Genomic DNA, 26,969 nt, shown 5'->3' with positions numbered 1-26,969 from the left:
CCCTTATAGTTCCACCTGAAACAATTTCTGATGAAGCAAATTCCTTACTAAAGACTACATTGCTATGTCAGCTATAACGGTTTCAAAACACATGCACCGCAAGTGATACTACCAATGGTTGATTGCAGCGACCTTGAAATGGTGGTTGGGCAGTGAAAGGGTAGCTTGAATGGCTCCCTGGAAAACTGGCCATGGTGATCGACTTGACAATTTAACTGATAATATCCAACTAGAGCTCTTCACACGCAACCCACGTAGCACAACAAAACTGGGGAACTTTTTAATGAAAGAACTGAACTTTCCAGCCTAGGTGACTATCACACCACAACTAGCGACTCGGGGCAGGGCCCATTCACGAGTTTGAACTTTTGCTCTAAAAGTTGTGGTCCCAGTAGTGCCAGTTGTAGTCGGAGATCTTGGGGTCTGTGTGCGCGAAGTACTCCTCGGGAATGGGGTCCATGTGAGTGTTTGGACTCAGAGTACTGTAAATGGGCTCTCCAAAATAGGTCCCCACTACCCAGCCGGGCACGTTCTTCATGAGCTCCCGCTCTTCCTCACGGTTCTTCTTTAGCTGCTTGAGATACCTGCAAAAAAAGACAACAACATAAGAGAGACAGAACAGTAGGTTGGCTTTACTAATAACAAATGCAAACTCGTGCATCTCATCATTTGTGACGTTTTTGTGCACTGTGATTCTGCCAATGAAAATTAAAAACAAAAAGTTGGTTGGTGCATTGGGTTTTCAGGCGCACAAGCAGCTGAAGCTGTCATGCACCACACACAAGGTTGGAGAAACCCCACTACAGTAGAATTCCTCTACAGTAAAGCCACTCGAGTCAGCAAAAGTTATGGAATGTATCAGCGTCCACTATATCAGTTTCTGGCGATGGCATGGTCCTGAAGATGCTGCCTGGAAATTAAGTGGCAACTGCTAACACGTCTTGTTGGTTTATAAGAGAAGCCCAAACAACACCTTACATCCTTTCCTTATCATCTTCTCAAGGTGACATTTTTTCCAGTCATCACAATTTATGTTAGCACATTTTTGAGTCCATTTACATCTAGTCGAAATACCTCTTTAGCACGAATGCAGTGAGAGTTTATTCCATGTGAAAACACAAGCTTTGCATGAACAAGGCGTCATCTTCCGGAGTCTTAGTGTTGTTTAGGATGCAACAGGTAGAAAAAGATGTGCGATAGTCAAGCGCGGCAAAAGCGCACATGCCGCACCTCCACTACTTGTCATCACGACCTCGTGCTGCTGCAAAAATTTGCCCTTTTAATCCCTTCCCTGCTTCTTGTCGCATGTTTACTGTCTTTTGCATTCTCAACTGACTGCACCGCCTTCTTTCCATGCTAACAGCCAGTCTTAATTTTGTTCCCTTGCGTGCCACATGCTTTGCCAACGGCTCTAATGCTCTGAAAAAACTGGTTTCTTCTTTCTTCCCAAACCTTGTAAGCTGGGTGGTTAAGCCACCTAAAGGAGAAAAAAACAAAAACAAAATATTCTTTTACTTATCGTTATTAGCTAACCCCTCCCCCCCAATAAATATAACAAACTGGCCCAGTGATCCTGGATTGCGCCCGTGCCATGACACCATCCCGTGGGAAGTAGGCTGCTGTGATCAGACACACTTTACTAACAGTTTCCTTACTAAATGGCTATACTGTGGAAAAAAAAACAACAACAAAAAAAAAAAAAACACGTACAGCAGTCTGTAAATGTGAACTGGGACTGCTGTTTCAGTTCACCATATCAGAGTTTATTATAGCACGCTGCTACCTATTGTGCTCGTTACCTGTTAATGTTAAAATTTGGTTTAGAAACAGCAGGAATTTTCAATAAGTGTAAAGAACCAATCTGCTGTAAAATAATGCAAAATGCCTTTTTCTTAGCTTTCTGAGATTTTTCATACAGTTCACAAGGATGATATCCCTGTTTCAATAGTTTGAAACTGTGTGTACAATGCATACTTCCAAAGCAAGATGACTTCAATAAAAGTTCATGCCACCATGATTTCCATTCTCTGAGGACTGGCTTCACCACATGCCAATTTTTATTTTTTTGCTCATTTCACTATAAAAGGGCTAGAACACAGAATGAACATGAACCGCTAAAGGGACACTGAGGGCAACCATCTCTAGGAAATGCTTCTCTTATATAGTAAAATCTTGTTACAAGAGACACTCGGTTAAAAGAGACATTTGAAAATGGTTTGGTTGGTTTTCCTATGTCTGCCATGCTAACAACATTGCATATAAGAGACATGATTACAAGAGATACTCTGTTACTGAGGACAACTTTTTCAGGTCCTTAGAGTAAATTCTTCACTGTTTAGAAGAGACACAACCCAGGCATGCTCATTCAATGTAGCTCAAGTATACCAATTTGTACATGCTGCACTTCAGATTCCCTTAGCAGTTAGATTCCCTTAATTCTGTTCCATGTCAGCATCCTTTTTGTTGCTATATATCAGGAATTGAGAAGGAGTGCCTCCTTATGATTGGAAAGTCAAAACAACCCCGTTGTTTCAGCCACTGGCATCGCATTACTGTCACCTACGAAGCAAATCAAAATGCATGAATGACATCCAGCATTTTCAACTCCTCGCTGTTAAAATTTGATCACAAGATGAAAGCTCAGAATCCTGATGTCTTTCTCTTTGTGGACAATGCTTCTTGCAGCATCAAAGTTCTTGTGCTCAAAGTCACCAAAGTTATTTTTTCCCTCCAAACTCCACGCCCTACCTTCAACTAATCGACAAAGGAATTATGCACCCTGTCAAGTTGCTGCACAAAACAAGGTTGGTAGAACGCCTGTTGCTCGGCAGGCAGCAAGACTGTACAATTGTAATTGATACAGAGTTTGCTGTTCAGGTGATTTCAGGTGTCTGGAATGGCCTGAGAAATGAAGCTGTGATAAACTGTCAGACAAGTAGGCTTTAAATTTGGTGACATGATGTAAGAGGGCCCATATATGGATACTCTGGAAAGCTTCCTTGAAGGTGAAGCTTGGTCGAGCATCCAAGGGGTTGCTGAGGTATCAGAATCTTTTGAGGAATTCGTATCTGCAGATGTGTATCTTGAGTGCTCCCGAAGAGCTTAGAGACTGTGCAATTCCCACACAAGTAAATGGCACATGTGCCATAGAGGATGACTACGAGGATATTTCAGAGAAAAAAGTGTCAGCATCTGAGGGTGACGAGCATATGAGAGTGCTTCAAAGGTATTGTGAGCAACAGGAAGGCTTGCAAAGCGAAGTGCTTTACCTCCAGAATTTGGGAAGGAATACACTCTGCACTCACAAAAAGACATACTAGAATAAATGACTTCTTTAAGGTTTCTTAAACAATTTCCTGTCAATGCGTGTGAATGCATTTATATGCTGATGTACAATAAACTGATCAATATAGTGCTTTTAGAATATTTGGTTACAAGAGACCTTGCTTACAAGAGACATCTTTTCCGCGTCCCTTGAGTGTCTCTTGTAACAAGAATTTACTGTAAATGTCAGTTTTCGGGCTTTTAGGGCTACATTTTATGTTGGTTTACTGCTATAAAAACTACACCTAAAACCGTAGTAGTTGTTGCCCCAACATACTATTGTAACTTGAGGTCAATAACGGAAAGGCCTCCATCATCTCTACAGGAAGTTAATGGCAGCATGACTCAGCCTCAGAAATCCAAAGTGGAAAAAAAAAGCTTTAGTGTACCCTTGTCACATAGCATACACACGAAATCTGCGAATACTAAGCAGTAACTTAATAAGAGAGTAACTACGCATTGACATCCATCCAAGCGTAGCCATACGATTACAAAGGAAAGCTAGACTGCTATCTTAGAAACTTCACAATTAAAGAAAAGTTCGTCCTGGTCCGGGGTGGATGTAGGTACCCTTTGTAACTATACGGCTGCGCTTGAATGGATGTCAATGAATAATTACTCCTTTATTACAAATATACTCCTGTTTGGGGGATTCCCCTAAAAAACATTAGAGTAAGCAGTAACTTGCATAATCATTTCTACTTCTATGTTTCTGGGCACTTTCCATGCACTGAACTCCCTCCCGAACGAAGCAAAATGAACCATAAGCATGGGCTCGTGGTCCAGCCAATGTATGTGAAGAATGTGAAGACCATTTAAAATGCAACTGCCATGGCGTTACGCCCTGATTTTCCCTTAGAACCATTTCATACGAGAAGTGATGTCCCAAGATATGTTTCCAGCAATACTATTCACATTACACTCAAACATACCTTCAATGTATTGCCAAAAAGGCTTTTGACAGACTTCCCATTCAGGCATGAAAGGCGGTGACAAAAGCAAAAGTGCTCTCCAAAAAAATAATTTTTGCCGCCAAATTAGTACATGGAGAATTTACTCCGAAGTGGATGGCATTGCTGTTGCCAAGTTAGGGTAAGTGAAATTTCCTTGTGGTTGTCTCCTGGCCAATGAGGCCATTATTAGGGGTCGAAAACAGGAGCCCTCGCTGATGCACCCTTTGTAGCCGTCCACCTTCACATGTGTTTCACCTGCTCCCACTTTATTTTCGCCTGCTTCAAAATCGTGCGCCAGAGCCCAGCGCCAATCTCTCATTCTTGGGCCAAGAAGCAGATCGCCACCATCACAGATGTGACGGCAAGCAGCACTGGTGTGTAAGCTAACCATTGTGACAGGATCTTCTGGACTATGTCATCACCAACATCTGATATAATAAAACCTCTGATATGGTAAACAGTTTTGCTGGTCCCTGTGACTTTACTATAGAGGGGCTCTACTGTATGTGAAATTTAATACTTGGTGACCGCTATTTTTGCCCCCAAAGCAAAGTTATTTGAACATCCCACGCATTCTGACTTTAGCAGTTGTCAAATTCTGAAAGAACATCAAAATTTGAGGTGTTTTGTCACTGGAACTGTATGGTGTGAGCATCTTAAAAATAAAAAAGCTTTGTCCATCATTCATTTCCAACGAACGCGAGACAGAGAGAAGTGACAATGACAAACTGGTAGTGAGGCGAGCGGGCCCTGCTTTGCTGGACATCACCATCTTGTCCAACCATATCCGGCATTTGGAGGCCACGCCATTTCATCAGTTTCGAATCTGTGCCAACTACTCATCCAATAACCCAAGAAGCGACAGTGTCCTGTGCAGGTGCATTTGCGTCCCGCTGTTCCCCCATACCTCTAATAGACCTTTGCATTTTGGGCTCCCTGGGCGCTGCCATTTTGTTCCCTGGACAGTCGGGTGCACCCCGCGCAAGCACTGTGGAAGCTACAGCGAAGCCGGTTTCGGCGACTCCCTCACTCGATGCAGTCTATAGGGTTATCATATTTCTAAAGCTTTCCATTGTGCTCTCTCCATTGTGCTAGAGCATTATGTTTTGTCTTGATCCGATAGCCAGTGAGGCAGGACTGTCGAGTGAGCTATATGAGGTTGGTGGGTTTTATCCAAGTACGCCCTGAATGAGAGCTTGCATAGAGCAAGGACTACTACTGTTTGCCTCAAAGGACATTAAAGAGGCAATAAGTACTTCTCAGCAAAAAGAGAGCAGAAAGATGATGACTGTGAAGTCTAGTTAGTCCCAGGTTTGCACAAAAGCCAAATCCCTTTGATTACCTTCAGTTTAGCAAACACGCTACCTAATATGGACTTGGCAGGAGAAACAAAGTCACTAAATAACTTTCCACAAAGTGGACATGTTTTTCATGCAGATGAGATGACAGGATACTTCAACTTCAGGCACCACCAGGTTTACTATACTAGTTAGTGAGTTTGCAGTCAGAATAAAAATTTACTTCGTTGTGTTCCCGAAAACAAGCTTTGTGTAGGAGCAGGGTACAGAACAATGTGGGAAGATGGATCTTTCGTGAGGAGTGTGCTGCTAAATTTGGTTCCCATCTCACATATGCATTCCTGCAGAACATGAAGTGATCAGTAAGCAGTACATGATCAATACGAAGATAAGTGATTCGTTGCAATTCAAATACCATATGTACTACCAAAATTAAGTTAAACTGTGGGGCTTAATGTCCCAAAGCAACATATCGGCTATAAGGGAAACTGGTAGAGGGCTCCAGATTAATTTAGACCACTCGGTGTTTTTTATGTGCACTGACATTGCACTTTCTGACAGTTAACACTGTCTTCTGCATTCTGCCTTCACAGAAATAAAGCTCCTGTGTGTGGGCAGTGTGTGAACCCATGTCCTCAGCTCAATACCCAAGCACACCAACCATAGAGCCAGCACAATGAGCAGATTGTATGAAATGGGGAAGCCACTGACAGTTCATTTACAGTATGACAGTTCAAAATAATAATAAAAAAAATTACTGTATACTGAAGCTGCATGGTGGACTACAGAGTTTGTTTTAAAAAGACACTGAGAACCACTCTACCAGGCCTCTGTTATAAGTGAAATCCAATAGTTGGGCGTACAGCGACTCTGATAATGTTGTGAACGATTAAAAATGCCTTGCTTCCACTCCACAATGCAAATTCATGATATTGTTACAAAGCGGCAAGCCGATGAAAACAGGAGAACGGAGGACAGAGAGAAGATGTTCGATGACCGTGAGATGACATTTAATGAATATGTTAGCGGGCCTAGCGCGAGTGCTCCTGCCCGCGCCACTGCCCGCTTCTTCTTCCTTGCTCGTCCGTAACAATATAGATGATTACAAAGTGTGGCACAGGTTTCCTTTGTTCAATTTCACATGCCCAGTTCCCTACACGATAAGTGCAATGGCAGTAGCGATGCAATATATATATTGTGAGCCTTCCGTGGATGTTCTTTAATTTGTACATGCCATGATCTTCTTCTTTCATTTGTACATACCATCATCATCGTCCCGCGGCGCCGGCTCCGGCACGCGCCTGGATTTTGTCGCCGGATTAAAACGCTAGACAAGGCATCGCTGGCCTTGCCGTCACGACCTTGCCGTCTCAACCTAGCCTTCTTTCACAAGTGGTGGAGGTAGTATTCGATTCCCTTGCTACCTCTCGCTGGAGCTACGTTCCGGTTGCCGTTTGGCAACTACCACCATAATCATGTCCACCGAGAGCAATCCCGACCCGGCCGGACCCTCTACCTCAGCTGCACCGATGCCTCCGACTCTGCCCACACGTCAACGCGACCCACCGCTGTTCGCTGGTCATCGTGACGAAGACGTGTATGACTGGCTCGACACATATGAACGCTGCAGTGCCTATAACCGGTGGGACGATGCTTTAAAATTCCTCAACGTTTCGTTCTATCTAATTGAGGTCGCCAGAGCCTGGTTCATTAATCGCGAACCCTACACTACTAACTGGACCACTTTCAAACAGCAATTCCGACAATACTTCGCTGACCCGGCAGTTCGGACTGAGATCGCGAGAAACAAGCTCGCTTCCCGCATTCAAGGTCCTGATGAATCATATGCGTCTTACATAGAGGCTGTTCTTGCACTTTGTCGGCGCATTAGTCCCACCATGACGGAACCTAAACGTGTGCACCACGTCTTAAAAGGGATCAATGCTATGGCATACCACACCTTAGTTGCCCAGAATCCTTCAAGTGTTGACTCAATTATTACGACCTGTCAACGCCTCGACCAGCTGCAGTCCTCTCGATTACAGCCTGGCTTCGCAACGGGTCCGACCTCTGCTGACCTTGATCTGCGGGCAATGATTCGAGCAATCATCCGTGAGGAGCTTCAAGCCCTCAATCCTTTCTGTCGACATGGGTGCGATCATTCTTCCGCACCTCCTAATGACGCCGTTCTCCGCAACATGATTAAAGAAGAGTTAGCTACCATCAGCCGCCCTATGACATCCGAACCTTCTGCAATCTGCCCAGCGCCGACCTACGCGCACGTCACTGCATCTCCCCCTTCTTTGGTTCCCCCGCCCCGACCGGCACCAACATACAATCACGTCAATGCAATGGCGATGGCTCAACCTACACAACCCAATTACGCACCTTGGCGTCCCCCCCGACCAGTCTGCTATTACTGTGGTATTAGAGGACATATATCCCGCTTCTGTCGTCGCCGCCTTCAGAACGAGCGCCGCGGTTACGACGCATTCGAATGCGACATGCCTTCAACCTCATATTATCAACGCCAGTCTATTCCAAGCCCACCTCGACGATCCTCCCCCCCTCCAGTATCTTCCTCTGAGCCTCAGGGGAACCATGTCTCCCGACGCCGGTCCACATCCCCATACCGCCGCTCAGTTTCCCCTCTCCGCCCCGCAACCGCTCTCCCTGTCCGCCATCCGGAAAACTAAGTGTTGCAGTTTCCGGAGGTCAAACTGCACTCTGCGAACTTACTAAAAGTCCTCCTGATCGCCCGTATAACGTGATTTCTGTTATCGCTGAAGGTTTACCGGTTGAAGCTTTGATTGATACAGGGGCTGCAATTTCTGTCATTCACGCTGATTTGTGCTACCGTTTGCGAAAAGTGACAACCCCATATGATGGGCCTGAACTCCGTGGAGCCAATGACGTCCCTTTGCGCCCTTCAGCGAAGTGCACCGTACGAGTTGTTATCAACGGCATCCGCCATCATGTGCAGTTTGCTGTGCTCTCACCTTGTGCGCATCTCATGATTTTCGGATGGGATTTTTTGTCAACTGCTTCAGCGTTAATTTCTTGTGGTGACCGTGTTATCCATATGACAGACAGCGATTTTTCATCTGACTTTTCTGAACGACATCATCCCCTCGTTGCCGCCGCTGATACTGTTTTGCCTCCTCAGTGCGAAAAACTACTTACTGTTGTTTCTGACCACATCACTGACGGGGACGTACTCATAGCACCATCATATAGTCAACTTGCACGCGGCATCGCCTTCCCGTCAAGTCTTGTCCGGTTCCACAACGGCTCAGCGACAGTAGTGGCCACTAACACTTCACGTGAATCCCTCGTGCTCCCAAAAGGAACTTCTCTGAATTGTATGATGGATGTTCAACCTTTTCCCCTGATGGTGCTCACCGCCCCTCCGCCTCAGCAACGTGTTTCGTCAGACGTCTCTCTTTCTGTTCTCTCAAAGACTATTAATCCTAAACTCACGCCGAACCAACGCCAAGAACTGCTGACATTGCTTCGACACCACCAAGCCATTTTTGATGCCACTTCTACACCACTGGGACGGACTAGTGTTGCGCACCATCGCATCATTACAGAAGGTAACTATCGTTTGCCGACGGCCTTATCGGGTTTCCCTCTCTGAACGAAAAGTAATTGAAGAAAATGTAAATGACATGCTCCATCGCAATATAATTCGTCCTTCAACAAGCCCATGGTCCTCCCCAGTAGTGCTAGTTAAAAAAAAGGACGGCTCGGTACGCTTTTGTGTTGATTACCGCGCACTCAACAAAATTACCTGCACAGATGTATATCCGATGCCACGAATTGATGACGCCCTTGACTCCCTCCAAGGTTCCGAATATTTCTCGACCTTGGACCTCCGCTCAGGTTATTGGCAAATACCTATGCACGAGGACGACAAAGAAAAGACCGCTTTCGCAACACCCGATGGCCTTTACGAATTTAATGTTATGCCGTTCGGACTTTGTAACGCACCAGCGACTTTTGAAAGAATGGTCGACACTGTACTTCGTGGCCTAAAATGGAGAACCTGTTTGTGTTACTTGGACGACATTGTTATCTTTTCGGCAACCTTTAATGACCATCTCACGCGCCTGAATGAAGTCCTCACCTGTCTCGCTTCGGCAGGCCTTCAGCTCAACACCAAGAAGTGCCACTTTGCACAGAAAGAAATTAGAATATTGGGACATCTGGTCAGCCATGACGGCATTCGCCCAGATCCTGAAAAAATAATCGCGGTTTTGAACTTTGCTCGTCCACAACGGACTACAGATTTGCGCAGTTTCCTCGGCCTCGCGTCCTACTTCCGGCGTTTTATAAGGCATTTTGAAACTATTGCTGCACCACTTCATGAGCTACTAAAAGCACGCAGCCCTTTCGTGTGGACTGAGCAGTGCGAAACTGCTTTCAATGACCTCAAGCACGCCCTCACATCAGATCCTGTTCTTGGCCACTTCAGTGACAGCGCTCCAACTATCCTGCACACCGATGCCAGTGGTCATGGTCTTGGCGCTGTACTAATGCAGCGTGATGCAACATCGCGTGAGAAAGTGATTGCCTTTGCCAGTCGGACTCTCACTCCAGCTGAGAAAAACTACACCATTACCGAGCAGGAGTGTCTTGCTGTCGTCTGGGCTGTCCAAAAATTTCGCCCTTACCTATACGGTCGGCACTTCACAGTTGCGACCGACCACCATGCTCTTTGCTGGTTGTCTTCACTCAAAAATTTGACAGGCTGACCTGGCCGCTGGATTCTACGCCTGCAAGAATACCATTTCGACGTCATTTATAAATCTGGTCGCCAACACCAAGACGCTGACGCTCTCTCTCGCTGTCCCCTTTCGGAATCCACTTGCTGCTTTTCTTCCCAATTCATTTCCACCTCTGACCAGAGCCGACCATCTCTTTGCCCGACGTATATCACAACCGTTTGTTTTGACGACTGAGAACAAGCACGCTCTCCGCTCACAGCAATTAGCCGATGCCTACTGCCGTCCTATCATCGACCGCCTTATCGGCGCTTCGGACCCACCCAATGCTAGGCTTCGCCGACAGCTTCGCAATTTCAAGCTCGAAGATGGCATCTTAGTCCGCTACGTGTATTGCACTGATGGAACTCGCTGGATCCCAGTCGCGCCGCGTGTGCTTCGGCCACGTATACTGGCGGCTCTCCACGATGATGCTACTGCAGGTCACCTTGGTTTTGACAAAACCTACGACCGCGTGAGAAAACGATTCTTTTGGCTTGGCTTATCTTCCACCGTTGCCAAATACGTCGCATCCTGCCCTCTGTGCCAACGTCGCAAACGGCGGACTTCTTCGCCCGCTGGCCTTCTACAACCTCTTCCTTGTCCCACCACGCCATTCGACGTAGTCGGCATCGACTTATATGGTCCCCTACCTCTCTCCTATGGGGGTAACCATTGGATTATAACAGCTGTCGACCACCTCACACGCTACGCTGAGACAGCACCTGTACCGACTGGTTCCGCTGAAGAAGTAGCAAATTTCTTTTTGCGATCAATTGTATTGCGTCATGGCGCTCCTCAGGTGCTCCTAAGTGACCGCGGCACAGCCTTCTTATCGAAAGTCGTTGCCGAAGTTCTTCACGCCTTAAACACCCTTCATAAGACAACCTCAAGCTACCATCCCCAGACTAACGGTCTGACTGAGCGATTTCATTGCACCTTGTCGGACATGATATCAATGTACATCACACCAGATCATCGAAATTGGGACACTATTCTACCATTCGTCACATTCGCCTACAATACAGCAGTACAGCGAACTACCGGTTACTCTCCATTTTTCCTTGTTTATGGCCGTCCTCCCACTACAATCCTCGACGTTTCCTTCTTCTCTACGCCCGACTACTCCACATCAGTACCTACCCATTTTTTATCTCGTGTGGCCAGATGCAGTCATCTTGCCCGCCTCAACACGGCAGCGCGCCAGGAAGTCCGCAAGACTCGCTATGATTCTACACATCGAGTGGTCTCTTTTCGTCCTAGTGACGAAGTACTGCTTTATACACCATTGCGCACCCCTGGCCTTAGTGACAAATTTCACCACCGCTACGTAGGTCCCTATGAGGTCATAAGCCAAACTTCCCCAGTGAACTACAAAGTGACGCCTGTTGATCCCCCAGCTGATCGACGCCACCGTGGAACTGAAATTGTTCATGTGTCTCGCCTGAAACCGTTTGTGCGCCGCGATGCATCGGTTAGGTAGGAGCGGCCAGGCTGGCCGCTTCCGACCCCCCGGGCAGATTGTGTGAGCCTTCCGTGGATGCTCTTTAATTTGTACATGCCACGATCTTCCTCTTTCATTTGTAAATACCATCATCATCGTCCCGCGGCGCCGGCTCCTGCACGCGCCTGGGTTTTGTCACCGGATTAAAACGCTAGACAAGGCATCGCTGGCCTTGCCGTCTCAACCTAGCCTTCTTTCACAATATCAGTGCCCCCTATCTTTTGCAGTCTGTCCTGACTGCTACAAAGCACCACTTGACATCATCTTGTTGCCGGACATAGCTCAATAACAAAGTGGCCGATTGCATCCAAAGGAAGCCTTCAAGCAGATGACACAGACCGATCCCCATGACGTCCCTGCTCATCCAGTTAATCAATAGTTAATCCATGGCAGTGTGACATTGCAGGGGGCTGTCAGGTTGAAGCAGGGTTATGCACAACATTACGACTACCTGCCGATGCCACTGGCTGCACGGCCTTCTTTGAGAGGCATTTTGTACTTTTTTCCGAGGTGCATTAGACCGTAGCATTTTTAGGGAAACAGCTAGTGGTGGCGACGTCTGCCTCATTTTTCCTTTTTCTCCAACTTAACAAAAGATCAATCGTCTGTGAACATAGCCTCTGTCAGCTAGAGGAGGCAATTCATCAATCTAGGCCAAGTTTGCCCTCAGTGTACCCTGAAGGGCTCCTTTCTGGCTTGGGTATTTCAAATATGCAAATGCAGTATGCAAACTGGGAAGTTATATGCTCACTTCTGCGAAAGATTAAGAGTCGAGCGTGCCCCAAGCAGTGAAAGTTCAAATTAAAGCTTGCTCGTGCTCCTCCTTGACAGTGCTAATACCCTGGTCTTCACCAGTGACGCCTAACGTGCACTTCTGACCAGAAAGGTTGTCAGCGCTTCAGTGGTCCATTACTGCGATTCGTAAGTGAATGGTGGACATAATATAGAATGGCATACTTCTAGCAGCATCTCATTGTCTGTTCGTTGTGTCATTTGTTGTACACATATGCACACAAAGAATACCAGCCGTGTTAGGATCACTGTAAAGCAGAAAGCTTGGAGGTGGTAAGGCAAGGTTGGTTGCTTATGAATTACAGTGCAAGTATGTAGAAGAGTACCCCGTGCTTGAAGATGTGGATGACGATGATGTCTAGAAAAAAAAAAAATCCCAAACTGATGTAACAATGATGTTTCAATGTCATTTGAGTGGAGCAGGGGAAGTGGCAGGTTCAAATCACACTTGGTTCAGTGGCCGTGTTCTACAACCCCATTTTCTGCTTCATTTGGTTGGACTTCAGCATGACAATGGTGTCAGTTGAAGGCAATGAGCGACCAGTCACAGAAATCACAAGATAGGAGGTCGCGATGTTGGTGGTTGAAATCGCCACATGCTTCAGCTAACCACTGGCTTCATAATGCAACCAGTGCTAAAGTGAGGCCGCTAACTGGCCAATGATCAGGTCGCTTCCCACAGACACTTGAAAGCCACGGCTTTGTCACTGTCACCCAACAACCGTAATCAAAATTAGGGGATCAAATGGAATTGAAATAGAAAATGAAAATAAAAGGTTAATTCAATGCGCAAGGTGAGAAGGGTCGGTAAGGGCAGTGGTTGGTGGGGGCAGAAAATGAAAAACATGGCCGTCAGCATAGCACCACTCGGGAATATATTTACTAGAGATATCGTCGATGAGAGGAAGGTCAGGTGAGCAGACAGACATACATGGTGGAGGTTGGAGAAGTGGGCAGGAGCTATGCGTTTGGCACCCTATACCAAATCTTGTCAAAGCTGAAGTGGGATGAAATAGCTCGAACAACGACTGGCGACATGGGAGGCATGCTAAATGTTACTTTACTAGGTCATGTTTCTGTGTGATCTGTGCGCCATCCTTCATTTATATATTGTTTACCTTACAGACCTCTTCCTATATAACGAGCTCACAGGCGAAACATCTCAACAAAAAGCAAGGACAAAGCTTCACATTGAGTCCACTGCTCTTGTGTTGCTGTGCTCTCCTGCATTGTAACATGCTGCCTCGAGAAGACAAGTGCGCAACAGCTGGTGCTGAAACATTTAGAACACTTTGCTAGTAGGCAGCAGTAGCACACCATGCAAGATTCTCAGGCTGTGTGGCACAGCCTGCGTTGCTCATTCACTGTGAATGAAAGATTGAAATACATCCAAAGACTGGAGCCATGCGAGGATATGGCACAAACTGGCAATGAATGATGCAATATATAACCAACTGAGACCCCATAGTACCACTGCTGCATAGGAGCGGCATGTCACGGCATAAGTCCACTTTTCCCACCAGCCTCTCGAGTTGTACGTGTAGAGTGTGGCGCATAGCAACATGGAAAACCCTACACAGATAATCAACCTGTTTGGTCAGAGTGAAACAAAGTGGGTAACTGCTGCCAGTAATACATGAGGTGGCAAAAGCTAACAAGTAATCCCTAAAAAGCCAGAGCTGTGATGAAGGCTTCTGATAGACTCGCAAACCATGCTTAAAGCAAATGAGATATAGTAGTTTTGAATGTGGCAACTAATCCTCAGTGGGTGAGAGAAGAGGCCACAACAAAGAGAAGTGTGGAAAAATTGCTTGATTGCAATGGCTCAATCCCCACTGATAACAAGTTCCAGGAACGATGCCTAAAAACTGATATGATGGAACAAATTTTCGTTGGAATGGTCATCAGGAGACTTATATAGAATGAGGCCACTGGGGCTGGGTTTGGACCCATGATTTCATTCCTATCCAGAGGCCTCTAACAGCTTGTTGAATGCACTCTGAATAGGCCGTTTCACAATTTAACGAATAAACAGCAGTGTGCTAGTTAAATTGTTGATTGACAAATTTTATTGCTTTCCACAGAAGGTTTAAATTTCACATATCACAGTGTTGCATTACCGTTCCTTTCAATGCATTTGTGGATTAGCTGTCCGTCAATCAAATGAACTGGTTTGCCAACATGGCACAGCCAACCAAGCTGCTGATATACTATCTTAGCACATCACCAGGTTGTAGAGAGTGGCATTGATCATGATATGTTTCTGAGTTTTCTGAGTTAAGGGGAGAGTGCTGCTTAGCACACAACTTAGCTTGTTTGCTTCAAAGCTCGCCCTCGTTTTGTCTGGTGGTAAAATCAGTTTCGAAAATGATAACGACAGCTGCAGCCAAAAGAATGAACATAGTGCTTGGGCTGGTCTTTCTTCATAAAACTGGCGATAACCAGTATGAGACTATCTGCTCCGTCATTTCATTTACTGGACAATGCAGAACTTGGTCATATGCACTTGTGGTTATCGTCTTGTAGTTTGCCTTGAATAACGACAGATAAAGGCAGTAAAAAATGTTGAAAAACCACCACAAAGTAAATAGAAGTGGAGGTGAGTGCAAGCAAATGGGGCGATAAGCGGTTGAAGAAACAGACTCACCCTCTGCGAATAACTCTGAAGCATGAATAACAATCGGTGCCACTGTACAACCTTGGTACGTGCTCAGGCAGGTATTCGCAAGATGTAGCTCATGACAGTATAATTGCAGCTTGAGTACATGCGACCATGAGACACGAGAGTGTATTTCTGCAGCTGGGGTATGCTGAACAAAGATGGTTTCGTACAGAATTGCCTATCCCTCTGATCTACCCGAAACACGCAGGTACAGGTGGCTATCATGGTGCAGTTTGCATTAAACAGTAATTGAAAGTGCCTTGGTACACTGCGCATAAAATATTACTGTTTTTATGGACACTTTGATAACTTCTGAGCGATCAAAGTGGTACTGTGACCGTCATAGGAGCTCCTGTTGCTTTTTGAATGTGACGTTGCGTGCCATTCAATGTCTACTTCATCAGACAAAAAATTGTCAAAAATCTGTACGTACAGTCTATCATTCTCAGCAAGTAGTAGAGGTTCGAGTGCATTGTGGGCATCCTGAAGTTCGAGTTGAATCAACCTGAAATAAAGACATTTTATAACACCCTGTAGGCGCACTTCTATGCACGAGACAGGTCAAGGTAGGCAAGAAAATACAACACACATCGCTTTTTGGCTTGTACCGGCCTCATCTATGGAATAAAATAAAAAATTCATCCCACTGTGAAACATCAGTGAAGACAACCTGTAAAGATCAGTGAATTTAAAGCTCAAAACCAGGTCAGCAGGAGTTGAGATCTTAAACTGTGGAGTTTGATGTTCCGAAGCAATGCATTGGCTATGAAGGATAGCATTGTAGAGGACTTTGGATTAATTTACATGGCCTGGGGTTCTGATGCGTGCTTACTTTGCACAGCACACGAAAATTTTGAAATTTTCATATTTCAACCCCATCAAAAAACAGCTGCTACAACCAGGATTGAACATACAACCTCACAGCAGTAAAACTTGCTTGTGAGCTAGTTGGTTACTCAAGGTTGATAACTGCTGGTGCTGCACTGTTCATCAGAGACACGAGAGAAGACTGAAACATGCCAACAATAGTAATGTGCAGCTTTCTAACTGGTAGTTTATTTCTGGCATGAAGAAAAAGAAAAAAATGTTCCAGGGCTAAAGAAAAACAGGGAAAATATGAAATATTCTTGGAATTATAAAAAACCTAAACATGACGGAGAAAACTTATTGAAGAACAATACATTTGAGGGCAAAAGAAATCTTAAAAAATAATATGAAAACAAGAAATTGAACTAAGAAAAAAAAGATATCCATGTCTCCTATTTTCCTGAAGAAGCATCTGCATCTCCTTGCTGCTGAAGGCTACTGATGGCACACGCATGCCTCCTCTGTCCTGACCCAAAGCTATCTTGAAAGGTTTGATGATCTCTCTAGTCAAAATGTCTTTGGACCTTGTCAAGACAGTCGTGTTTGCGAACCGCACAAAGCTTCAAACTTCAATCTTTCTCTGTGCCACCTTTCTGCACTGGGAACAGTTGATTGCAGGTTTCCTAGAGCTGACAATGCATCACAGCTGTCCAATGCTCCCTTAATCGTTCATTGAGGTAGTGACAATTCTGTTCCACGTACGCCTTCCCACATTTTAGTGGAATCTTGCAAACTACTACTCCCTTGCAGCAGCTAACGAAGTGTTCCTTATGCTGTGCACCACAGCCTTCCTTGGGCTCACTCCTTACGATGATTTTCCTGAACAGGCCTTTTAACTTATTTGGAGCAGCTAGCACTGCAACCGCATCAAATCGGCTGGCAGTCTTCTTTAACTGATGGGATATTCCATAAATGTGGGGCAGGAGCACAAATGGTCTTCCTGCTCACCCTCACTGAACTCTCTTGCCTGAGACCGCAAAATCATTAAACATCTGTCAGCTGTGAAGATTACGAAGCTCTCAGGGTACCCACTTCTGCTCAACCTCCTCATCTGCAGATTGACATACTCTCCCATCAGATGCGGACAGGACTTAGCAAGCACCTGCCTTGAACATGAGGTTGCCAGCCCCCTAGTCACTAATTTTGTGTACACTAAACACATCTGTAACTCCTGGACAACTTTTCGTGGCCCTACCTCACCGCTAACAACCCCATACCATCTCTCAAGCTTCCATGTTTCCACACCCCTAAACCGAACATTGAACAACCCATGGCACAGGGACTAAAGCCCATCGCCTTCCCTTTTCTGCATGATCTCCACTGCAAAGCCACAAGAGGCTATTCAATAGCACACCCTTCATCCTTTTAGCGTAGCATTCTGAATGTGCGCACTTGCCCCTGCTATTGTGTGCACTTGCCCCGGCTAGACTGAAATTGTTATACCTAATATATAATAATCTAATTAGAATCAACAGCCATGATTACATTACCCATGTTTCCCACGCTAATACACATTTTAATATTGGAAAAATGATTCCAGAATATCGAGCTCATAGTAATACACTTATGTACTCTTTTTTTGTCAACAAAATTGTAAGGTGGAACAAACTGCCGAAGTGTGTAGTGAACAGCCAAAATTCTGAAACCTTTCTTGCTAATCTGAGAGCCTCGAGTGTGTGAACTTTCAATGTGTCGTAGAATGTGTATTTGTGTAATGTGTAATGTGCATGAGAGTAGCATGTGTCCGTGTATGTAGTTCTTATATAATTTTGTATCTTATTGCATTATTTTGTACCCACCCCTGCTTGGAGTCAGGAGACTCTGCAGTAGTAATAAATTATAAATATTTCTCTATCCCCTAAGGGTCAACCTATTATCCTGTACCCAACTGTCCAGGAGCCCTCAGCACTAAATGGAAAGGGGCGGGGTTCTCTATCACTGAGCACCTCCTACTGATATGTTCTCGGGCAAATTTCAAATGGTCCTACCTTGAGCAAATGGAAGAAATAATACTCCTGCCAAAAGCTCCTGCCAATTTTTCCACGGAGGCATGACGCATAGAATTAAGGTACCTTTTTGTGTAGAAGCAAAAGCATTGATGATGCTGCAGTCATCTTTGAGAGAAACTAATGCATACATGCACCGAGTGCCTCCTACAAACAAACGCTAAATGACCAGCAGCAATGTTGAGCCCCCATTATCGTGGGTATGCTGCATAGAGTGATCATTTACTTAAGAAAATATTTGCTGTTTTCTTTTTTTTATTTAACCTGGCTTTGCTTTGCAAGCTCTTTTCATATAGGCTCATGGTGATGCTCATGGCTCATGGGACTAGGCTCATGGGACTATGCAGCGCCAGCATTCATCAGACCTCATAACCAATGACAAACAAAATTTTTGAACACAGGGTGGTGGTCACGGGGTTTTCCTGATGCGTCATGTGTCCACTCAAAACATTGATGTTACAAAAGTCAACACAGTATGGAAGCTACAAACAGAAATAATCATGCGTGAAATGGGAGGTAAGACAAAATACTGTGCAATAAAGGCGAGCATTCAAGGAACTACTTACTTCCTCCTAATAAACTGGCTCTTCATAAAGTAGAAAGCAACACTAGTAACAGCGGCATAAAGGCCAAACAGCTTGTACCCTGAAAGGCAAAATAACATTTGCACAGTACTTTTCAGAATCATATGTTTGCTTTGTCACAGGTCACAGCTGAATGAAGGTAGAAGCATTTCTAAGCCATTACATACAATTCAAAAGCTGGTCCTTTTAAAAGTGAGTAATATGCGAGTGATGAACACTGACAATTCAGCGCCGGCAACGTAGTCCCTCACCACATATCGCGATCTACTGGTTCAACGGTGCTACAACGGGGAATGACACACTTCTACTTTGTGTTTAATTATCTTTCCCCTAAACAGATTACAATACTAATTTCTGTGATTATCCAAGTAAACATAAAAAAAAAAAAAAAAAACAAAGTACCATCCCCAACGCTTTCCTTGCCCTCGCCGACTGTTGGCTTCTTTCCTTCTCACACACACACACACACACACACACACACACACACACAAATATTATAACAATAAGAAAGTTTTAACAAGCGGCTAAATCTGTGCGAAATATACAGAAAAAGTAAGGTGTGATGTACATGAGCCACAAAAGAACAATTAAAGATACTCAATACATCAAGGTGAAGGGAATATCACCGGCACAATCGAGACTGGAAATTAATTTGACGCCAATACCAGCGAATCAAGCCGGTGGTCGGCAGGCTTCAGAGGTTCAAAACGTGCCACAACAACTTCGTGCATGTAGCGTGCTGATCATGCATCGGCTATTTGGAATTGCACCGTCAAAAAGAAAGGAAGAAACCTTACCGGACTTGACTTATGCTCGGTTAAGCGTTCTCGCTAAGAAAGCACTTTCGCTGAGCTAAACAGGCGACTTCCAGCAAATATGCACTAGCGCTTCAGTGCGATTGCGTTTCATTTCTATCCCTAGTATAATGACACAGAACTGCTAAAAGTAACTATTTACAAAGAACGTTCATTTACCTAATCTAGGCAAAGAACCGCACAACCGTAGAGAATTGCGCCGCAAGTCTCCTTCAAACGTCCTACTACCTACACTAGACTGTTGCCAAATGTGAATAGCTTCGGTAGCGATGGAAGCGTTTTTCAACTTGAAAACTCACCAGAGAATAAAATCCTAGCCGGAATACGCTTCACATTGTAAGGGGCATAACCCCCTTCAGGGGGCATGTCCTGCTTGAAACCCGACGCCATTTTGTTTGCCAAAAAATGCTACGGATTGTATCTTTGGATTGCATTGGCTCAAAAACTGTCTTGCTAGTGTTGGCATAGTAGTATTCAAAATTGCCCCTTTCAGACATGGCACGAGCGCATGCAAACATAGGTAATAACTAAAAATGTTTATCTGGTGTTATCTTTCCGGCACTTTGCCACCATGCATCACCTCCCCGCTTTGCCACCATGCGTCATCATACAATCATATCATATCAAACATATGTTATCGTACCAGCCCACACCTCCGCGCCTCCGCTTTGCCACCATGCATCATGCATGCATGTATGCAAGGTGGCATCATACCAATCATATATGCTATCGCCCCTTTCCAGGCACACAACATCCTCGAGTGAAAAAAGGATTAGCACCAGTGATGTGTTCCCAAGGTAGGTAGGTAGGTAGGTATGTATAACCATGCCGGCAAATGACGGTTTAATGTGTCGTGACGCTGGCCAAGCGTCGAACCAGCAGCCGGAAGGCCACCCACGGAACGGAGTCTTGAGGGAGAGCGTGCGCGCTCTTCCTCGAGACCGGCCGTGTCTCGGGCGAGGAGGTTGTCGAAACGCCTCCTCTCTGGACTGTTGCAAACCGGTTCTGCTGCCGCCCCACCGTGTTGACGTCAGGCGCACACAACAGCCCAGCGAGCAATGCTTTCACCACCATCACCCGGGGTTATGCCCTACTCTGCATTGCTACATTTCGGCTCTTTAGCGGTGGGTCGTGAGGCTTGTGCTTTGCAAGCGCACCCTGGGCCCGCTCGAAGGCCCATTCTTGACTGTCCTACCAGTCCTACTTTGAAGTTTGGGCGGGTATGTCCTGGAAGTAGCTTCGGCAGGGAACCTGGCAGAGTTACCTACACTGCATACATCACTCGTGCTACACGTGCATCAGGACGTGTAGCACTGCCTGGGCGAGGAGTGACCCAGTCTGTATTTGCCTTAGGATGACGGCCTCCTCCTGACTGAGTGCCGGATGAGGAGGCGGCATTGTCCGGCGAGCTAGACAGTAACCCTTAGTAACTTCCTCGTAACTTGTCACTCGATCCTCGGTTTCGAACCACCACTCGGAACGGTCACTCTCGGTGGCGTGGAAGGTAAGCGCTCGCGCCGCCGAATGGACCGTCTCGTGATTCGGTGAGGATGCACACTCGCCCGCGTGGGCCAACCACTTGACGCGGATGGTGCTGCCGCGGTCTGGAGCTTGCCGATGATGGTGGCCGCCGGCGCGCACATTCACCCCCTGGTAAAGTTGCGCACGGCGTTCCTCGGGTCGCTGAGCACGGTGCGGCACTCGGCCTCGGAGATCGCCAGAGCGATGACAACCTCCCCGGCGTCTGTTGCGTCCGTGCACCACACGCTCGGTGCCATAGCCGCCGCAACGACCACAGCCACGAATCCTTCTCGCTTGTATTCCGCTGCATCCAAGTACCGGGTATGCGTGTCTTGGGCGTGTTGCTCGACGAGGACCTTGGCCCGCGCCTGCCGCCGTTCTTGGTTGTAATTGGGGTGCACGTTCTTCGGGATGGGGTCCACGTGGGTGTGGGCCCGCGCCTCCTCGTTGATCTCGCAAGCTGGGAGCTCGGGAGCTGTAACCCAGGGACGTCAGTATACTGCGGCCTGTCTTGGTGGTAGAGTGAGGCGCTCCATTTGCGCAGTGAGCTACACCTCGGTTATTTCTTCTAGGGTGTTATGGACACTACGCTGTCGCAGTCAAGCCATACTCGTGGTCTCCATTAATCCCAGCGCCGTCTTGTAAACCTGTCTGATCAGTGTGTTTATCTTTGTCCTGTCAGTGACCTGTAGGCCGCAATGTAGGCGATGTGACTGATCACGAACGACTGGACGAGGCACACAAGATTGCCTTGGTGGTAAGTTTGTTGATGGTCTCGTTGTTCAGGCCGCTCTTGTTTAGCAACAGGCCCCCGACCCTGATCTTGGGAAATTCGGGGATGCGTTGCCCCGATGCAGTCACGATCTTGATGTGATCGCACTCCCAAAGGGGAGCTTTTCTGTCCCGGTCGTAATGGTGTGAGGACGAACAGCTAGGATTTGGCGGGTGAGCACCCTAGGCCGGTGCCGTCAAGGTGCTGCTCTATGGCGGTAATCGCCGCTTGGAGCTGTTGCTCAATGCTGACGTCGGGGCCGCTGGCCGCCGACAGGGTAATGTCGTCGGCGTAGACCGTGTGCCGGACGCCGGTCCCCTCTACTGCCTTCGCTAAGCCGATCATGACGAGGTTGAAGAGCAATGTCGAGATGACCGATCCCTGCGGGGTACCCGTGCTGCCAAGCTTGCGTTTGGGGAGCTTCAGGTCTCCGGCGTGCAGTTCCACCGTGCGGTCGGTCAAGAATTCTTGAATATGGCAGCGGCGGCCAATGGCGTCCCGGAATAGGGTCTGCCTCCCAGCTCCACAACCATACGCACCTCCCTTTCCCAAATAATTTCATTGTAAATAAATGTTTTCTCCTCCTCCTCCTCCTTGTGCTAATATAGCTGAGCGTTTCACTTTGTCGAATGCGCTTTGCAAATCGAGCCCCAGAATTACTTTGCTGTCTTGTGTCTTGTTGTCGATGATTTCCTGTTTGAGTTGTAGCATGGCGTCTTGTGTTCTGAATCTGCGCCGGAAGCCTATCATTGTATCTGGATATAGGCCTTCTTTCTCCAGGTATTCCTGCCGCCGGCTGGCTACCACATGCTCCAGCACCTTGCCCACGCGCAGAACGTGAGCGAGATGGGACGCAAGTTGCCGATGTATGCTGGGTTGCTCGGTTGATCAGGATTGTTGCCGTTTTCCGCTGTCGGGGAATTTGCCCGAACGACAGTATTTGTTGCAGTGACGGATTAGAGCCTATATCGATGCATTGGGGTTGCGTACTTTTGTTGTTAATGAGATTGGAGCCGGCCGCTGAGCGGGTGTTGAGCTCGTGCAGCGCTACCCGTACCTCTGATATGACAGTGCCGCAGCTGTGGGAGGCGGCTTTGGCCAGCTCGGAGCCGCGTATCCAACAGCGGCTTACGACCTGGGCAGCGGAAGTCGCCGCCAGGCGTGACTTTGAGGCCATGACCAGCAGTCGGAAGGCCACCCATGGAACGGCGGCAACATGATTTTCTTTTGGCCTTCTTTAAGTAAAGTTTTCACCACCACTCTCAGTCGAGCAGGGTGTTCGGTGGCGTCAGTAGACAACCTTAGCTTCGCTTCATCCTTCCAGGTGTTGAACGTTGCCACCCGTTCGAACACGTCGATTCAGTCTCCCGCACCTTCGTCAGGCCGTCCTCGGGACTGAAAGTAAATAACTGGCGATGTCTGTTTAGAGGACTCCATCGTCTGAAGTTGTCATGTAGACGGGATTTCCCACCTCCACTTGAAGTCACGTGGCGGTGACAATGCAATGGACACAAAATGGTTGACAGGCCTATAGTAGCATTGAGTTCAACTCTTTATTGGGCTGGTTTGTACCCGCAAGAGAGCTAAGCAACTCGGCGGCGGAGGTAGAGCGAACGTGCTCGCTGGTCGTCGAGGTATGTATGAATGGCCGCTGCACACGTCAGTGCTCAATATAAGGTCGGCGAAAAAACATCTAGGCAGTGCCGCAAAAATGAGTAGAACAACCTGGAACAATGTGGAAACAGACGCGAGTGGCTAGAATCTTTCGAGATACATCTCGGGGCATCCTCCGCGACGAGAAAAATGATAAAGCCGCGCCTAGAGGCGTTGAGTCTGCACAAGCAAACAAAACATTCGTGTCATTGCCTATATCATCATCCTACGCGTTTCAAGCAAATTGATAAGGCCGCATACCTGCGGCTGTTAGCAGCAACAAGTAGGCATTACAATAGTTCGCGATAATATGCAGAGAAGTTCACCCTTTCACTTGTGAGAAAGAGGAGAGGGCAGCCAGAGCATAGCTGTCCCGGGAAGAACCCGGAGGACGGCTAACGGGGACAGAAGAGGTTGTGACTCGTGTGGAAGTATTAGCAACTTTAGGGAGGTTGCCAAGGGAACAACCGAGCAAGTGGCATCGGGGATGACTGATTCAATTCCCGGTGAATATGAAGTAGAATAGGGAGCAGCAGGAACTAAGGTGTGCACGATGTGATCATTTATGAAAGAACACTCGTGATGTCTAGCGCGAAAAATCGTGTTGACGAAAGTGTGATGAGAAATGTCTAAATAAATATTTTGACATCTACTGATAAATGCACCTCAACGCTACAATTGTTTGTAAAAGTCATTTTCAAGTGAACTTAACATGTTGACAGGGTAGGTGGTAGCGAGAGCGTTTCTCAAACGTTGGGAAAAGTTTAAACACAAAGTGTTTCGACATCGCAGCTTGTACCTGATGAATTGCGTTCGAGGAGGAGCTGAGCGATTTAACGGCCTCTGCAGTGGTTGTGTCAGCACTGGATCGCCTTGCTGCCGATATGGGCCTCGTCGAAAAAGCCTAGTTTGATGTTAGTAATAGTATTCTCACAACCCACAATATGTTTATTGGCCCTTCAGATATGTGCAGTTCAGGGATGAATGATGTTGACCATTGAAGAGATTCCTTACATCGTGTATTTGGCGACGCTGGCTGTCCCCATGAACGACACAGACTCGATGTAATGGTGCGAAATAATTCTTATGAGATGCTTAGTGACCGCAGATCTTTATTCTTTATCCCCTTCTCCCCGCCCCTTTTTCTCATGTCCATATCAAAGCTACACAACCAAAGTGCACTGGAACTTAATTTTATATACACGAAGTAAAGCGAACGACGCATCCTGAAAAGCATAAAATGCATGCGAGGCAAATTAATCATTCATTGAAGACTTTAAATAAAAAAAGTCTTCTGCAAATCACCATATTCAGACTAAGTTCTTTGGAAGAAAAACTGTAAAAAAAAAAAAAAAAAAGCGGTTTTGATGGCCGACTTCTTGGCGAATATCTTTTACTATTCACGAGCTATGTCTTTCTTGGAGGATCAAAACAAACATCCCTGACGGCTCTGCAAACTGCACACCACATTATGTTTCACTGTGAAGGCAGCCTTTATCACCTTCTTCAGTGATAAAGCTTCTTTAATAGCGCGGCCCCACTTCAGTTTATATTAAACTACGCGCGTTTGTTAAGGTCAGGAAAGCACAAAACAAAGCAACAAAGCAACAAAGAAACACAGAAGTGTTCTCAGTATGCTTGAACCAGTTATGGTAAGCCGTTTTCGCGGGAATGCCATTAGCTACTACATTTCGAGAACACCACCAGCTGTTAAAATTCGCGATCTAAGTGCCAGCATGGTTGAAAATGTATGTTCAGTTTGAGTTCAGCCCGAAACAGTTCATATTATTCTAACATTTTCCGAAATTATCAAGTTTTTAGAAGAGTACTACAACAATTCATACTGCTCACTGGATCACCATAGATAACTATCCCTAGTGCAATACATCAGACTGCGATGAGTGGCGTAGTCGCCGTAACTATTATTAACTTTACGAATTGAAATTCAATCTGATTCAAGGCGTTTGTCATAGTTCGCTGCAGAGCAATAACACATACAGGAACAAGCCTAGTATAGAAAAGTCGAAAAATAGCGTTTTAAACAAGTACGAAGAACACAGAGTCTGAACGCTTCAACGTAAACGACGCCGCATCTAATCCAAATACGATTCAGATACCACTAAAAATTCATTTTTTTTTTTAAATTTACACGCAAGCACACGCACAAAGTAAACTCACACATTGCCAGAAAATGTTATTCTTCGTTGAAGTAGCAGTCCATATGCACTTTGTGAAGCTAATAAATGTCATTAATATTGTAAACTATTAATAGGTAATACAGCTGCGCAAATAAGGGTCAGTTCACGCAATATTAGCGGAGTTCCCAGAGTACTTCACGTAAAAAGAGAACATTTGCTCTCCGGGTTCATCTTGGAGCCTTTAGGACAGTTGAAGGTTTGGGCGAAAGCGTTAGAATTTCGGACCAGCTTGTTGCAGTCCGCCGCAAGTGGGTATTGGCCGGACGGTTTGGCGCACGTCAGATAGCACACAGTCATGAAGAAAACCTTGTCGGCCGGCAAGTCTTCGCTAAGCGGCAAGGGTGCGGTTTCCTCGAGAAGATACGAGTGCTTGAAGGCTGAGTACGTGATATCCAGGGCAGGTATCTCCGGAAAGGCAGTGCTGTTTTCCGCACTCTTAATACAGCTGGCCCTCTCCTGGAACTCGGGCGCTATCGAGTTGGACAGGATGAAATCGACCGCCGATCCATTAGGTGCCCACTTAAGCCCTTCGGTGTCTATAGCGCGCACCAGCTGAGTCGCCATTAGGAACAGCAGGCCACCGTACAGCATGGCCTTAGTGCCGTTTCTGTAGTACGCAGGCGGAGTGGCGACAGCAATTGCGAGTTCTACGCTGTTTAGGACGTAGTCGTAGCCAAAGTAACCAGGTAAGTTGTTCCATCGTAGCATAAATGCCTCCAGGTACTCGCGTGTCCGGTTAGTTGTGATAATGGCAGTACTTGCTAAAGCCCAGTACTCGAAAAAAGTCTCCGCCTTCCCGGGGAACTCAGAGTAAATCTCATCAAGTTCGTTACTGTCCAGGAATGCTTCCGGAGGCCACAGCGCCTTCTTCACAGCAGTTAATTTTCTGGCCACTCGCACTTTGCTCTCACTGTCCATCCACTCAGAGCCCTCGACCTTTTTGGTGGCCGTTGCGACAAGGTTGTCGAAACCACTGTCGATGGTTATCTTGTCTTGCATCGTGAATAGGGAGTAAAAACTGAGGGCGAGAATTAGAACTTTATACGAAACTTCTACACGGTGCGCGCAATACGCAGGTAGGTACACGGCTGCTTTTCGTTCGCTACCGTAGTGAATTTTGAGGAACTCGTAGCCTGCGAAGGGTGCGTAATACTGCACAAAAAGCCAAATCAGATGCTTGTTCAGCTGCCTAGCGTTGTACTTTACCAGAAGGTGGGCCACTGTTTTGATGAGCGACAGGTCGTTGGTGACAAT

The 26,969-nt window shown here is 46.4% G+C and overlaps 1 protein-coding gene across 1 annotated transcript; it reads right to left on the bottom strand.

Annotated features, from left to right (window-relative positions):
• Positions 1–267: 267 nt before the first annotated feature.
• On the bottom strand, positions 268–20,010 carry ND-B16.6 (NADH dehydrogenase (ubiquinone) B16.6 subunit). Its single transcript, XM_084599272.1, has 4 exons — positions 19,871–20,010; positions 18,739–18,817; positions 15,733–15,804; positions 268–584 (listed from the first exon to the last, which is right to left on the bottom strand). Exons 1-4 carry the CDS (start codon positions 19,959–19,961, stop codon positions 374–376), a joined length of 453 nt encoding a protein of 150 aa, XP_084455398.1. The 5' UTR covers positions 19,962–20,010; the 3' UTR covers positions 268–373.
• Positions 20,011–26,969: the final 6,959 nt, after the last annotated feature.

This window comes from Amblyomma maculatum, chromosome 3 (assembly GCF_055883805.1).
Source record: "Amblyomma maculatum isolate TAMU_Amacu chromosome 3, ASM5588380v1, whole genome shotgun sequence".
NCBI lineage: Eukaryota > Metazoa > Arthropoda > Arachnida > Ixodida > Ixodidae > Amblyomma > Amblyomma maculatum.
This window is presented reverse-complemented; position numbering and strand designations above follow the sequence as displayed.